The sequence below is a fragment of the Physella acuta genome, unplaced genomic scaffold (genome assembly GCF_028476545.2).
Source record: "Physella acuta isolate Inbredline_101_S28 unplaced genomic scaffold, ASM2847654v3 ptg000713l, whole genome shotgun sequence".
Lineage (NCBI taxonomy): Eukaryota > Metazoa > Mollusca > Gastropoda > Physidae > Physella > Physella acuta.
Genome location: NW_026732231.1, coordinates 137,045 through 153,262, shown reverse-complemented (window position 1 = coordinate 153,262; position 16,218 = coordinate 137,045). Strand labels below are relative to the sequence as shown.

Genomic DNA, 16,218 nt, shown 5'->3' with positions numbered 1-16,218 from the left:
TATATATATATATATATATATATATATATATATATATATATGTGTGTGTGTGTGTGTGTGTGTGTGCGTGTGTGTGTGTGTGTGTGTGTGTGTGTGTGTGTGTGTGTGTGTGTGTGGTGTGTGTGTGTGTGTGCGTGTGTGTGTGTGTGTGTGTGTGTGTGGTGTGTGTGTGTGTGTGTGTGTGTGTGTGTGTGTGTGTGTGTGTGTGTGTGTGTGTGTGTGTGGTGTGTGTGTGTGTGTGTGTGTGTGTGTGTGTGTGTGTGTGTGTGTGTGTGTGTGTGTGTGTGTGTGTGTGTGTGTGTGTGTGTGTGTGTGTGTGTGTGTGTGTGTGTGTGTGTGTGTGTGTGTGTGTGTGTGTGTGTGTGTGTGTGTGTGTGTGTGTGTGTGTGTGTGTGTGTGTGTGTGTGTGTGTGTGTGTGTGTGTGTGTGTGTGTGTGTGTGTGTGTGTGTGTGTGTGTGTGTGTGTGTGTGTGTGTGTGTGTGTGTGTGTGTGTGTGTGTGTGTGTGTGTGTGTGTGTGTGTGTGTGTGTGTGTGTGTGTGTGTGTGTGTGTGTGTGTGTGTGTGTGTGTGTGTGTGTGTGTGTGTGTGTGTGTGTGTGTGTGTGTGTGTGTGTGTGTGTGTGTGTGTGTGTGTGTGTGTGTGTGTGTGTGTGTGTGTGTGTGTGTGTGTGTGTGTGTGTGTGTGTGTGTGTGTGTGTGTGTGTGTGTGTGTGTGTGTGTGTGTGTGTGTGTGTGTGTGTGTGTGTGTGTGTGTGTGTGTGTGTGTGTGTGTGTGTGTGTGTGTGTGTGTGTGTGTGTGTGTGTGTGTGTGTGTGTGTGTGTGTGTGTGTGTGTGTGTGTGTGTGTGTGTGTGTGTGTGTGTGTGTGTGTGTGTGTGTGTGTGTGTGTGTGTGTGTGTGTGTGTGTGTGTGTGTGTGTGTGTGTGTGTGTGTGTGTGTGACTAGACTAAGAAAGTAATAAGGACAAAGGTCAATTAGAAGCTAGTTCGTATTGACAATAGACAATATGGTTCGAGGGGATGTGTAGTTGTTTTTAGTTTTTTGATAGAATGTGTGTAGTGTGAGTATGACGCGACAATAATAGCGATGAGGTAAGAAACAAGACTTAATGGACTATTGGGGGTACGAAGTCCTAGGAATCGATCGTTTGTAGTAGAGTGTTATTAATTACTGAAATTTTGACAGAAGGTAGAGAATTAGATCTTTTACTTACATGTGAAATTCCATTTATCTAACTGAAATAGTACTCAATTTATAGGCTTTTGAAAAATTCAAAGTAGAAAAAGTACCACTTCCGGTTATCGGAAATCGATCAAAAGTTGAAACGGATCTACGATTTTGATAAAATATTTATATATGAAATTTCATCAACCTAGCTGTAACGGTACTTAAGTTATCGTGTTTACACACACAGACACACACACACAGACACGAAGACGAGAGAGTGAGAGAGAATTGCGCACATGGGCTATTTTATATTAGGATTTATATTTACCTACTTTATAAGATCTGTATAATTATTATTGTGGGTTTTTTCCCTATTGTAACAGATCTGTATAATTATTAATGTGGGCTAGGTTTACTTACTTTACCAAATTAATTACATTTCTGTTAGAGCGGTAGCTTGCCTTATTGTATCAAATTTGTTTTGTTTGTCTAGAAATACTGGTATACTGCTTAGGGTCAAGCCTTTCATTACTTTCCTTGAGGTAAAAAAACAACCATTTAGTCTTTAATTTGACCAGAAATCAATATTGATATAGACCCAGCCAGACTTAAGTCGACGGGAAATTGGTTCCCTCTTCCGCTTTCTTTGAGAGAAGGATTAGCATCACCTTAGAGATGTCCAATCTGTGGAAACTAACTTGTGAACTGATGAAGTAATGTTTTGTGTTATATCATACAAATGCTGATCAAAATCCCTGTCGATAGTGCCAGTAAAACTTATAGATGTCGACTCATTCCAAGAAATGTAGAACTGTGTAAACAACACACGACCATGCCTGAACAGACACATATCACCCTTCTAGTAAAACACTATTTGATAGTTCTATTTCTTTCTAGCTACCATTCAAGTCAGTGGCTTAGTAAGGGTATATGCTGCCCTATGTGACTTTGTCGTTAAACCTTATCACCCCCTTACCTGTCCAGATAATTTTGCTGAATGTCCGTATATGATAAACAAGCTATAAGTTAGGGACCCCGCTTTAGTGGAAGCCCCCGAAAGTATTTTTGCAAACCGTGGTGGGTGATTTGTTAACATATCGGCCTATTAAATATTTTTAAATCATACATGGTGTAGTTTAAAATCTAATATATAAAGCTCAGTTCTGTATGTAATGCATTTGTATGTCGTTGGAAGTGTACGAATTTAAAAGTTAGAAAATTATCGTGCGCATTTGTCTAAATTTATGAGCTAAAAAATTACTGTTGAAAGTGTTGGGAAATAATTTTCATTTTTCAAATTATAGTAATAATTGTCGGCATGTACATTAAACACAAGTTTTAAAAAAAATATCATCTTTTACAAAAATTCTAATTATGTCTTTATTTAGTCCTATAACACTTACTTCCCTTTGATAAATTAGGAAAAACACAATTACTTCCCTTTATAAAACATTGCATTTTGTGGAAAAGTATTTACTTTTTAATTACTTTGTTTTGGTGTTGGGAAAAAAAATAATTACATAATTAGCGGGGATTGATCAAGTGCAAATGTTGTAGGTATTTTACGGATAAGCTTGGAGTATTAAAATTGTTCATCAAATTGAAACAGGCGCGTTCGTTTAAGTGAGTGCAAAAGACTATGAATAAGTTGGGGTACTATAGTCGTTCATTAAGCTAAAACAGGTGATTCCGCCCCGGGCGTTTATGTTCGCGTTAGTGTTTTCTTTGTGTTTAGGTGGGTTTGCGTTAGTGGTTGCGTTTTGATTTGGTTCGTTTTTGTTCTTTCTTTTTTCGTTTTTGTTTGTGTTTCTTTGTTTGGGTTTGTATTTGTGTTTTTGGTTGGTTTTGCGTTTGGATTTGGTTTGTTTTCGTTTGCTTTTTCGTTGTTTTTTTTTTTTTTGTTGGTATTGGTGTTTGTGGTTGGGTTTGTTGTTAGGTTTTTGTTTTCGTTTGCTTTTTTGTTTGTTTTTTCTTTGTGTTTGTATTGGTGTTTGTGGTTGTGGTTGGGTTTGTTGTTAGGTTTTTGTTTTCGTTTGTATTTGTAATTGTGTTAGCGTTATGTTTGCGTTTTGTTGTTTTGGTTGGTTGTGGTTTGGGTGGGCAATGCCGGGTTTAGGATGATTACTAAACACACAGGTAATGGTCTTTAACAGAAAGGTTTTTCACAGAAGCCAGAGCAGGGCCTGGCCGGGACGGCTAGTTAATCTATATATATAAAAAGCAATGTATGTGTGTCTGTTTGTCCTTTATGCATTACTACACCTCTCATCACATCGCCGTGAAACTTTGGGAAGTTGTTGAGAATATTCCTGGGGAGGTTTCTGCGAAAAAAAAATTTCAAATTCGCAGGGGTGGCGCCCCGGCAGGGCGCGAATTGTTTTTCTCTATATACCGTATATAAAAATAATAAAAGTGAATTGCCGTGACACTGTTCACACGATCGCCAAGAAACTTTAGGAAGTTGTTGAGAATATTCCTGGGGAGGTTTCTGCGAAAAAAAAATTTCAACTTCGCAGGGGTGGCGCCCCGATAGGGTGCGATTTTTTTTTTCTATTTACGGTATGTAAAACTAAAAGTCGATTTTGGTTTGGCATCGTTCATCCAATAGCCATGAGACTTTGGGGAGTTCATTATACCACTCTAGGGAAGGGTTCTGTAAAAAAATATTTTTTAATTTCGCAAGGGCGGCGCCACGGGAGGGTCCGATTTTTCTCTATATACGGTATATAAAAATAAAAGTCGATTTTGGTGAGACACCGTTATCCGATAGCCATGAGACGTTGGGGGAGTTGATTAGAACAATTTAGGGAAGGGTTCTGTAAAAAAAATCCGTTTTTAATTTCGCAAGGGTGGCGCCACGGGAGGGTGCGATTTTTCTCTATATACGGTTTATAAAATTTCGGTTTCACACCGTTCATCCGTGTACCATGAAACTTTGGGGAGATGATTAGATCATTCAATGGTAGGGTTCTGCAAAAAAAAATATTGTCGGGGGGCGTTTTTTTTTTCTCTATACACGGTATATAAAAAATAAAACTCGGATGCGGTTCATCCGAGTGCCATGAAACTTTAGGGAGTTGATGAGAATACTCCGGAGAATATTTCTGCGAAAAAGAAAACTAAAGTTTCTTATGGGCGGCGCCATATAGGGTACAATTTTCGTCAATACACGGTTTGACGCCCAGAATTTTAGAGCGACTATGTTGGCACTTGACATCCGTTAATCGAGCGTCCTGCATAGCGAGTAAGGGGTACTACTATATTCAGCGGTAAAACTACAACAGGCTTCTAAAAATAACTTTGTAACGCGAGGAAATCCTTCTGTACAGTTTCGTCACCTTGCGAAAGATAACTTTTTGAATATGAGGAGCCTACTGTAGAGTTTCGTCACATTGCGAATGATGCAATAAGCATCTATTATTTGACAATCCAGTCAGAAATTGAGATCGAGCATCTAATAATAGACCATTAGTAACGCTAGCATATTGCATCAGTCACACTGATATTTAAAACACGTCAAATAATTTTTTTAAATGGCGCCTGTTAGTTTTAAGGAGCCAGGGGTCGTACGCCGCGCCTATGCGGTAGTGTAATCGGGGGGTGGGGGCCCTGAGAGCGCCCCTCTACGTCTCTGACACATGGGCGGTCACCGAAGTGTGTTCTACCATATTATTTCGGTGAGTGATTAATGTACACTCAAGGTTTTCATGCGGTAGTGTAGGTAAACCCGTGTCCTGATATTTATGATCCAAGCGCAGGCATTGTTTACATTTAAATAACTCATTTTTAGAAAAGAAGGTCACGCGTCTAAGTACATATAATTGATAACGCGTTGGTGAAATCCTTCTAATAAATTCCGTCAAACTTTCTTCTATCCCCGCGGCAACGCGCGGCCGGTCGGGTGCGCTAGTTTGGTTATAAAATCCTGACTGTTTAGTTTTTTCGGACTGGATGTATTTTACGTTTTAGCATCTTCGGTAATTAAACACAATGAAAATAAAGCAGGAGTAATCTCCTCTAAACTCTCTTCCTCTCTCTCTCTCTCTCTCTCTCTCTCTCTCTCTCTCTTCCTCTCTCTCTCTCTCTCTCTCTCTCTCTCTCTTTCTCTCTCTCTCACACACACTCTCTCTCTCTCTCTTTGTCCGCAACATTTTTACTTTCTCGTATATACGAAGTATAGAGAAAGTCTTGTAATCGTGAAGATTAAGGATAAGCATTTGTTTATGTATTAGGAACAGGGTCCTGGATATGGTTAAGGGGAAGAAAGGGACTATTAGTAAAATATGTATTTTGTAGTGAGGTAATTACACAGGGTGGTAATAGAGAAGAGATAATACATCTGGGGGTTAATGACCGGGGGGGTTAGATATAAAGTGCCGCTCTGGGTGGTCATCTTAAGGGCCGCCCTCATGACTGAAAAATAAATGTAATTTATATCTTATTTTTATGGTAATTTAATCAAAATCTAATCAAATTAAAAAATACACGTGTATTGTCATCGAAGTGGAACGTTTCTGGAAAGTTTGAAAGAAATCTCTTCATTAGAAATTGAGTTACAAGAATCGCCACAAATCCACAAAAACAGACGCAGCGAACTAAATAAAAGCTCGTAAAAATCAAATTATATTTGCGGCTTTGTCCTGTTTGGAAATCCAAACGTCTGAACTGATAGTTCATTTAAATAAAAAGATAGGTAATAATTGGTACAGTACAGGTACCGACACAGGTACAGGAACAGGTACAGCTACAGGTATAGGTTCAGTTAAAGGAATAGGTACGTGCAAACAGTTAAAAATCCGACTGGATGTTAACTGGATAAACAAATGGAGCTTCTGTCGTGTCGCGTTTACGATAAAGTGGTGAGGTTGTAAAACTACGAAAGCTTAAAATCTTAATTAATTTTTTTGCATAAATACAACACTTTCTCTATACTCTGTATAATGATACAAGGAAGTAAAAATTGGAAATAAATGTAAAAACCTTTACTAAAATAAGCTTTTAAATGCACAGAAAATTAGAAACCCAAACTCATTTTCTTTCTTTAATAAAAGCATTGGTCGCATTTAATATCACTTGCATATTTTTGCTTTCTGTTTAGCTATTCTATTTTTAAAAGTTCAAGTATGTAAAAACTGATTAAAAATCATGTCTATATCCCGAGTTGCCATCCCCGTAGTGTTGTATAAAAAATTCGAGAAAGTTTAGGAGAGATCAGTCCCGCTTTATTATAATTGTGTTAAATTACCGTAAATGCATTCATTAAACTTAAGACGCCTTTGTTTGGTTTTTAATGTATATTTACCTTAGTAGCGTAGAAAAAGTATGGGTGTCGGAAAACCAGCTTAACAAAATGGAGGGTGTCCTATTTACCTGAGCGATGTCATAAAAGTGTTTAAACGAGTCATCGTAGTCCCTTTTTGTGGTGTTGGAGCACCATCTTCCCTGGCCATCAAGGGTAGCGTTTCCAAAAATCATTGTTTCCGCCATTAACTGCCGTCTGTGAAGTAATCATACATTCACTTAATCATTACATCACACAATAAACCTCAACCTACTCACACATCACACCGTATGTCTCGGCTTACTCATAACATTAAAACACAAACCTCCTCAACGTATTCATTACATCACACCATAAACGTCAACCCATTCAGAGGCGTAGGATAGGGGCCATCAGGATTTCTGGTTAGGGGGAGCGGCGAGTCGAGAAAAGGGCGCCGTGTATATATATATATATATATATATATATATATATATATATATATATATATATATATATATATATATAACATTAAACGTATATATGCCTCTAATTCACTTGAAAGGGGTAGAGATGGCTACTTAATAAGACAACTGACCTACAGAAGAGGAAATAAAGACTCTAAATATAGATATGTATCGGCCTACACATTTAACTGTAATTGTCAAATTCAACCAAATCAATAATTTCTGTACTATTCAATACAGTATCTTATTATTATTCGTTTTTACAACAACAACAAAAAATGCTGTCTACAATCTGAATATTAACTATATTTTTGTCATAAATGCTAAAACAACACGGCATTAAGAAAGTTTCTGAAAGCGGAATTAATATAAAAGCGCAGAAACTATAGGTGGAATATTCTGAATTATAGCCTAAAGCATTTTGTCAAATTAGCAAACTTATTGGTCTTGTATTTCAGACGTTTACATCTTTGAATTATCTAGGCCTACTGCTTTTTGTGATCTTTTAAACATTATTCTTAACATAATGATAAGGTATGGGTCAGATCTCTGTATTGCTCACATACTTCATTACTCGTAATTCCAGAAACAGTATTCACACAGTTTGACCTGTTTCAAAAACTATACTATAATTATGATCGTGTAAAATAAACAACTATAGTTATTCCAGTAGCGTACGCAGGGGGGGAGCAGGGGGAGCGGCCGCTCCCCCTCTGGCCATTTTCAGCAAAGTGGCGCCTTTTTGGAAACTTTTTAAACTCAAAGTTTTAAACAATGATATTTGTTAAAAAAATATTTTTGGTCGGCACATCTATGTAAATCACAAGATTTCTTTTCATGCAGCAATTAAGCATTATTGTACTAGTCTAGTAGTGTCTACGTTTACAACACGTATTAACAGCTGCATCAGTTTGCCATTCTAAAAATAACTATTATGATGCATTGCAATGTTTAAAAAACCTCTACGGGTAGTACCACTTGGCAAGAGGGGTGTTAAGTTTAAGGCAACTGTATAATGTATTTGCTTACGAATAATTGAATTAGAAAATATTATACATAAAACTTCACACATAATTACTTTATATATACAGTTTGAATCGTGTGATTAATTATTTTTTTTAAATTACAATACAGAAACGGATGTGGCACCTCTATTTAAATTTACTGATGAGCAAACTGCGTAGTGATGGGGAAATTTTGACAAGGTCAACAACGTCATCACGATGAAGTAGTAGTAGTCTTACAGTTTGGGCGATTGTGATTACGATTACAAATTATATGAAACAGTTACAACCCCCCTCCCCCATGGACCCCTCTGTAAAAAAAAATATTGTCATAATAACACTGCTACTTATTTAAATCTATTTCTGCAATATATATTTTTGTAATATATATTTGTGTAATATATATGTATGTTTCAGTCATATAAAAACTGACGCTATGTTCACTCTAAGTTGGTTATCCCCCCCCCCCCATACACCTCACCACCACAATTGTGTAGAGCGACATTAATGTCACACCTAGGTATACACTTGGTTGGATTATTGACCGAAAGGGACCGGACAGTGGTGAATGAAGTTGAACCCCCCCCCCCAACCCACCCCGAACTGATCTGTTAAGTACATGTAGAAAAACGCGTAATGATGTACCAAAGTACCATGCCGCCATAACATTACCTTTTTAAACGTAAAACTCTGTGAATATTGTTTTTGCAATTACCAGTAAAAGGTGTGTGATCATACAGTGATCTAACCCATAGCTATCACTTTGTTAAAAAATGATTTTTAAAGAACACAAAGAAGCAGTAGTTATTTAAAAATATATGATCTGAACTAAAAATCGATATTTAGTTAAATGTAGGCTTTTATTCCGAATGTTCTTCTATTATAGTGAAAAACGTGGTTTTATACCAACTCTGATTTTAAAAGCTTTCATTATGCTGTACTACTTTAGGATTTATTATGACGATATATTAAATTATGATTATAGACAAAAACATTTTGTAAACACGAATAGTGTTAAACAATCTGATTATATTCTAAAGTAAATAATTTTATTTATTTTGACATTTATAATTAAATGTGTAGATATATACATATTTATATTAAGAGATTGATTATTTCCCCATTTCACTTGTCTTACATAATTTCCCAGGAATTATTATGTAAGAAATTTGTTTACAAGAATTACGTTCATTGTTTTTGGTTGTAGTGTGTGTAGATTTTTTTTTTTTTTAGATTGATACAATTTTTGTTTTGTCGGCCTACATTGTGTGTTTTTTCTTATTTCTTCAGAGTGCTACTTTCAATTTATTTTACACCATAACGAAGTAATGACATACAGCTAGTAATTATATATATATATATATATATATATATATATATATATATATATATATATATATATATATATATATATATATATATATATATATATTACACGTATATAGAACGTGTTAAAAATTCGGCGCCTGTTTTTGCTCTTTTCGCTCCCCCTACAACGAAAACCTGGATACGCCTCTGAGTTATTCTTTATTTGAAGTTTGCTTAATCACCTTTGGAGGCAGTTTTACTCTTATCTGCCGTGTTTTTATATTGTTTTAACTATATTTACTAGAGATATTTAAGTATATGTTTGTTATGTAGGTATATCTATTATATAAGATACATTTGGAAAATATTCCAGATAAGCAGAATCGTATTCTACGGGGCAAACTTTAGGTGAACAATTACCCAACGTTTCTATTTCTAGACATCTTAAACCCCTAAGTTAATAGGTCTCCCGTAAATAAGATGGATGGCTGAATTGAGCTAGACAACTCAAGGAAAGACTACAATTGTGATTTAAGATTGATCTGTAGATGGTTGACCGTCTATATCCACAGTGTTTCTTCCGAACACTGTTAATAGTATATATTTTCTATAGAAATTTCATTTCGTTCGAAGAGATGCCTGGAAGAAACTCTGTATATCCAGAAGGAATCACACAAACAGTAGATGTACAGGCGCTAAAGTAGAAAGATATTGTGACACAAATGCGCCTCGCACATGCCTTGCGCTGAGCTACGTAAGCCAAGAAGTAGGCTATAGATTTATTTGCGATGAGTTATTCAAAAGTGTTATATTTATTTAGGGTACACAACACGGGAGTTTTCAGTTCGTAGATTCAGTAATTTGTTTGTAGTTGTTGCAATTTCCGTTAACCGGAAGTGGAACTTATTCTACTTTTGGTTTTTCAAAAGCCTATAACGTAAGTACTGTTTCAGATAAATAGACGAAATTTCACAGAGAAGTAAAAGATCTAATTCTCTGCTATCTGTAAAATTTTGAGTAATTTCCGTTTACTGGAAATAGTACTTTACGCTATTTCCGGTTTCTCAAAAAACGAATATGAATTTATGAAGTACTAACATTCCGCATTACTATACACACATTGTTAGCTGTTCACTTACTGCGCAATTCTTTTTCTACGAGATTCTATATATATAGGCCTAAATATATAGAAAGTAATTTATTCGAGAAAGTTTAGGGGAAATCACTGCCGTTTTATTTGTTTTCCCCCAAAATAGGCGCAACTATCCTTAAAATGTATCTTTAACTAAACCTATTACATCACACCATAAACTTCAACTGTTAAAGCCGCATTTGTATCAACAGGAGAGTGACGTAACTGCGGGTGTGTGGAGAGTGACCAGCTTTTGTTCCAGCTAGAAATTGGCGTTACAACTTAAGTGTAAGTTGATGTAAATGCTTGAAGCCCACATCAGTCGGGATGTTAGCGGCATAGAAAGTTGGCGCATCTATCAATCGTACTAAACGGTTTTTCATGCCGCTTCTATTTCCGGTGGGGATTAGTTCGTAGGGAGTGCAAACGTCTACTGAGATTGATGGTGGGAGGGAGTAAATATAAAGAAAGTAGCTGGTAAAGGTATTTTTAAAATAATTGGGCAAATTTAGGCAGTAACGATCATTTCGAATGTTATAAAGTAGGCAATTGGCCTATATACTCTAACCAGTGTCCGCCCAGAAATTTAAGTGCGCCCCTCCCAGGTTTCACCCCCCCCCCCCCCCCCAAAAAAAATGTCAATTTTCTACAAATCTTAATATAAAAAGATCGCATGACTAAAAAGAATTGCATACTTAATGAAACCAATGTGGGTATAACAGCGCGACAAAATAGTACTACATTTTGGAAATTGTAGTAAATTCTTTGAAAACAAACCAAGCATCCAATTAAGTCGAATTCGATGTCTTTTGAAAAAAATTGGTTCGTTAGAAGTGGTCGAAATTTTACTCCCAAGTTAGACCCATGACGGACGAAGCACGACAGACAGACAAAGGCATCAAGCACGAGGAAACAAGTTAAATAAAAGCTATCTTTTAACATATCTCTGTTATCAACTAGAGTTAAATCGTGTTCTGCTGCTCAGTTTTGTTACTTAATTAAACCCAATGATGGAAGAATAAGCTAAGTTTTATCACTTATCCTATAAAATTCATTTTGCACTTGGATGTTGCAATCATTGTTTCTTTCAGACAATTTTCAACACGATTAGTATTTGAAACTTCTTCGAAGGGGATGCGCAATTATAATCTCCACGAATGCTGATTAGTAGCTATATATTTTCTGAATGAATTATATATTTTTAATTCAGTCTAGGCGGCTGTGCCCCCCATCACCCCACCACCACCACCCCCACCCCCAATACCCCCACCTCCCTATTACACCGATTAGATGCCTGAAATAAACTCTGATTGTGATAGTGTAATATACACGACTTAAACGATTCTTCAAAAATAAAGCTTAGTACTCTGTTCTGTGTGCACGTTTTGTGTACTATGTAAAATAAAATAAATTTTTAGTGGATATAAAACAGTAAATTTAAATTTAAAAGTTGCCGAAAGCCTCAAATGTAACTTAGGACTTAAAGATATTTAGACTAGAACACGTACTGTTAGTCTTCTTAAGAATTTAAAAACAGGAATTTGAACTACCTATTATTGTTAGTACGTCTTTTACTTACTTTTCTTTTTTATTTCCAATAGAAATTGTATTCTTTTGACCAACTGGTGACAGCTGTTAATAACAATAACAAAGTAATAAAAATGAAGAGCACTGATACCACGCACACTTAGTCTCGGGAAATATTTATGTCCCTCGTGAAGAATAAGAAATTAATCGATGGAGAATTTTCGCCCTAGTTTTGTCACACGGCGAGTTTTTCTCATAAAGCAATGTATGAAAGACTAGCACCGTCGCAAAATTATATTTAACGTATAGCCTATCCGCATTATTCAACATTAAACTTTATTAAGTCAATAAACTCATATTTATTTTGTATCAATTTTGTATACATTTAATGAATATTTTATATTTAATGACATATCATTGTAAAAATAATTTACGATCAATAGTTAAGTCAAACTCATGTGAACGTGAATTGTGATGGGTCTCGGGTTATCTTTTAAGAGGAGGTGTGGCCCTGTAAGGAAAAGGCACCAAAAACCGATATTATATATATATATATATGTGTGTGTGTGTATATATATATATATATATATATATATATATATATATATATATATATATATATATATATATATATATATATATATATATATATATATAATAAATATATATTATAAATACTTGCCTGGCTAAGATCATTTAGTAATAAGAAACTGCATGGATACCAGCCGTTTAAGTGGAATAGTTACCCAAAACCATTTTGCCGTTTCTAATATTCTAGTGGTGGCGTGGGGCGTTGTATAAATGTATGCCTGTCTGCTTGGCGCATTGTGTGAGACAGCAGAGCGTGCGATGCTTTCCACCACCAGGAAAACACTTTTTCATAGCTCCAACTTACTGAGAAACTTATTTCATTTACCAGTCTTTATAAAAACAATTTAAATGTCCATAAATAGAGATTTAGTATAATCGTCATTTTGGAAATAAGGATAGATTGTTTAAATGCAGTCGATGGATACATTTGTATTAGGTAGGTTACTCTCACTACAAGCTGCGATGCCTTATTGCCTAAGGGGGTGTAAGAAATTTCGCTCTTTAGTTTTGATACATTATGACGTCAAAAGACAAAAGAACGAGATATCAAGGTAACGGCAAGCTTGTATTACTTTCTCGTATACGGAGTACACAGAAGGTAATGTAATAGTGTGAAAAAAAGAAATCGAGTTTTACACAAATCTCGAAGTTTTACTCTTTTCTAAGTCGGAAAAAAAACTACTTTTTATTTGTGTTGACAAAATTAAACAATTGTATCGAATATGTAGGTTAGTTTAAGTGATACCCGGTAACAGGAATTGTATTTCTTATTTTTCCTGTTCCATCCATTTAAGCTGGTACACTTTCAGCTAGGTGGTCGAAATTTATCTCTAAATTTTAAGTATTAAATAGTATGTGCAAGTTTTTTGTGCAACTTTTGAATGATTTTTCTGGAACCAGAAGTAGCACTTTATTTCTGTGTGAACAGGATTACTTGAGTACTGTTACACTTAGGTAGGCTACTTGAAATTTCAGATATTAGGTCTGATTCCAGTGGCGGAACTACCATACCGACAGACCACGCACCGGGGTAACTTATAATTGTATTTTATTTTTCCCCATCGTTTTTCAACAATTGCAAAGGTCGCATTCTCTTTCTCCTACAAATCAAACATGCTTTGGAAAAAAAATGGAAAAAAAAAGGTTCGTAGATCGAGAGATCTGTAGATTTATCTCACTTAAGTAAGTTTTAAAATAGTTTTTGGGAAAAGTATTTGCGACCATCCCAAATGTTGACGTAAGTGGCCCCTATGCAAAAATTATCAGAGGGCCTCTTTGTCAGCCGTCAGGCTACAATTGAGTTAAACAAAGAGATCAATTGCTACTTACGATGGATAGTTTTAAATAATATAAATATTTTGTATATTTTGTATTTTATATGTCTTGATTGTGTATTTATACTATATTATTATGTAGCTCTACTACCCCGTAGTTTTGTAAAAATGTTACAGGCTTACAGTTATTTTTTTAAGAAACCAAATTCAGTGGCATCACGTGGCGGGGGAAGAGGTGCTGTCCGCGCCTGATGACAATATTTAGGCGTGACACCATGACAAAACTTTGTAAAATTTACTGTCGAAACTCTTTTGTATCAAGCTAAAATCCATAATAATAGTTCCGCTGTCTGTCAGTATATCTATCTATTTACTATCTATTGTATCAAGCTAAGATCTATCAGGAACGCTTTTACTATAGAGAAAACACAGAGTAAAAATATGCATAGTAATTCGAAAAACGAAACGCGACGTCACATGGAGCATATAGTAGGAAATTTTCTAAAGCCGGAAAAGGACACAATAATATGACGACATTGATTCTCGAGTAAACATTGAATTAAAAAAACAATTTTGTCTAATCTTAAAAGTGGTATGCGTGAAGAGTTTTTTTTTTATGCAATTCTTTTCTTCGGACGTAGAACGTCTAAGCCCCCCCCCCCCCCTCAAGAGAAATGACGTCATCGATTATAATAAAAGCACTGACATTACCGCCTAATTCAAGTGTCTAATCTTAAAAACGGTTTGCTTGCAAGGTTTCTTTCATGCATCTCTTCGATTAGGGGCTAAGCACCTATTCCCCCCCCCCCCCCCAAGGCAGAACGTCAAATCCCCCCTACCCCCAAACGAAACATTATTTATATAGAAAATATATACTTTTACCAGTGTCGGCCTCCCCCGAAATTATCGGGGGTGAGGGTGGACTAAATTATTTGGAAGGAGGCGGACACTGGTAAAAATATGTTTTCTACAAAAATTATATTTCGTTGTATGGCGGGTAGACGTGCTTTAGGGTGTGTTATATCCTTCCTCAACGGGCCATTTATCTCGTCTATAATAATAGTTTCGCTCTCTGTCTATGTATCTATGTATCTGTTAGGAACGCTTTTACAAAACAGAAAACACAAGCAGAGTAAAAACATGCATAGTAATTCTGAAAAAGGAAACGTGACGTCACATGGAGCATATAGTAGAAAATAGTCTAAAGCCGGAGAGTGCACACCGTAATATGACTTCATTGATTCTCGAGTAAACATTTAATTAAAAAGCCAATTTTGTCTAATCTTAAAAGTGGTTTGCGTAAAGAGTTTCTTTCATGCATCACTGCGTAGGGGCACCCCCCCCCCTCGTAGAACGTCTAATTACCGATACTTGATATCTTGTTTTAATTTTTGACAGCTTAAACATAATTTTAGCGCTTGCCAATTAATTTATATAATTTTTTGAAAAATAGCATGTTATTTATTCTATAATAATAGTTTCGCTGTCTGTGTATCTATCTAACTATCTGTCAAGAACGCTTTAGAGAAAACACAAGCAAAATAAAAACTGTCATAGTAAAACGAAAACGAAACATGACGTCACATTGAGCATATAGTTGGAAATAGTCGAAAGCCAGCCGGGACAATGCACACAATAATATGACGTCATTGATTCTCGAGTAAACATTGAATTAAAAAACATTCTTTTCTAATTTTAAAAGTGGTTTGCGTCAAGAGTTTCTTTCATATAATTCTTCGGGCAGGGGCGAAGCCCCACCCCCGCGTAAGAACGTCTGAGCCGCCCCCCCCCCCCCCCCCCCCACCAACTCAAAAGAAATGTCGTCATCGATACTCTATAATAAAATTACCGCTTAATTCATTTGTCTAATCTAAAAAGTGGTTTGCTTGCAGAGTTTCTTTCGTGCATCTCTTCGGGTAGGGGCGAAGCCCATTTAACCCCCCCCCCCCCCCCCCCCCGCCCCACCTCCCCCCGGTATAACGTCTAATCCCTCCCCCTAAAAAACGAAATATAATTTATATAGAAAATATATTATACTTTTACCAGTGTCGGGCTCCTCCGCCCCGGATAATTTTATTTGCCTCTGCAAAAATTCAAGTGCCCCACCCCCAGAAAAATAAATGAAAGAAACACTGTCTGCGAGAGTGAGGTTTATCGGCCAAAGTAGGAAACGAGGTCTAAATTATAGAAGTAGGCTCTACCTTTAGTCTGTATGATCAACAAATACGATCAGTGTTTCTTTCAGACTTTTTCCTCCCCTGATTGGTGGGGGGGGGGGTACTTTAAATTTTTGGGGGTGCGTGTGCATTAAATTTTCTGGCAGGAGGCGGATACTGGTGAAGTATATTTTCTATATAAATTATATTTCTCTTTTTTTTTTAAAACGTTTTTCTTAACTCAGCTTCGCGTTTGTTTGTTTGGATGTTTGTTGTTAAAATTGACATCGAAAATTAGCCCACTTCTGATTGCTCTAGAGACCTGAAATTTGG

The 16,218-nt window shown here is 36.1% G+C and overlaps 1 protein-coding gene across 5 annotated transcripts in view; it reads right to left on the bottom strand.

The window, feature by feature from the left end:
* LOC131949750 (neuromedin-U receptor 2) overlaps positions 1-16,218 on the bottom strand; it is a 29,382-nt gene that overhangs the window by 6,845 nt on the left and 6,319 nt on the right. For all 5 annotated transcript variants that reach the window (XM_059311628.1, XM_059311631.1, XM_059311627.1 and 2 more), the window contains one exon: positions 6,537-6,663. In XM_059311628.1, coding sequence (XP_059167611.1) covers positions 6,537-6,663 — 127 coding nt within the window. The remainder of the gene's footprint in view (positions 1-6,536; positions 6,664-16,218) is intronic.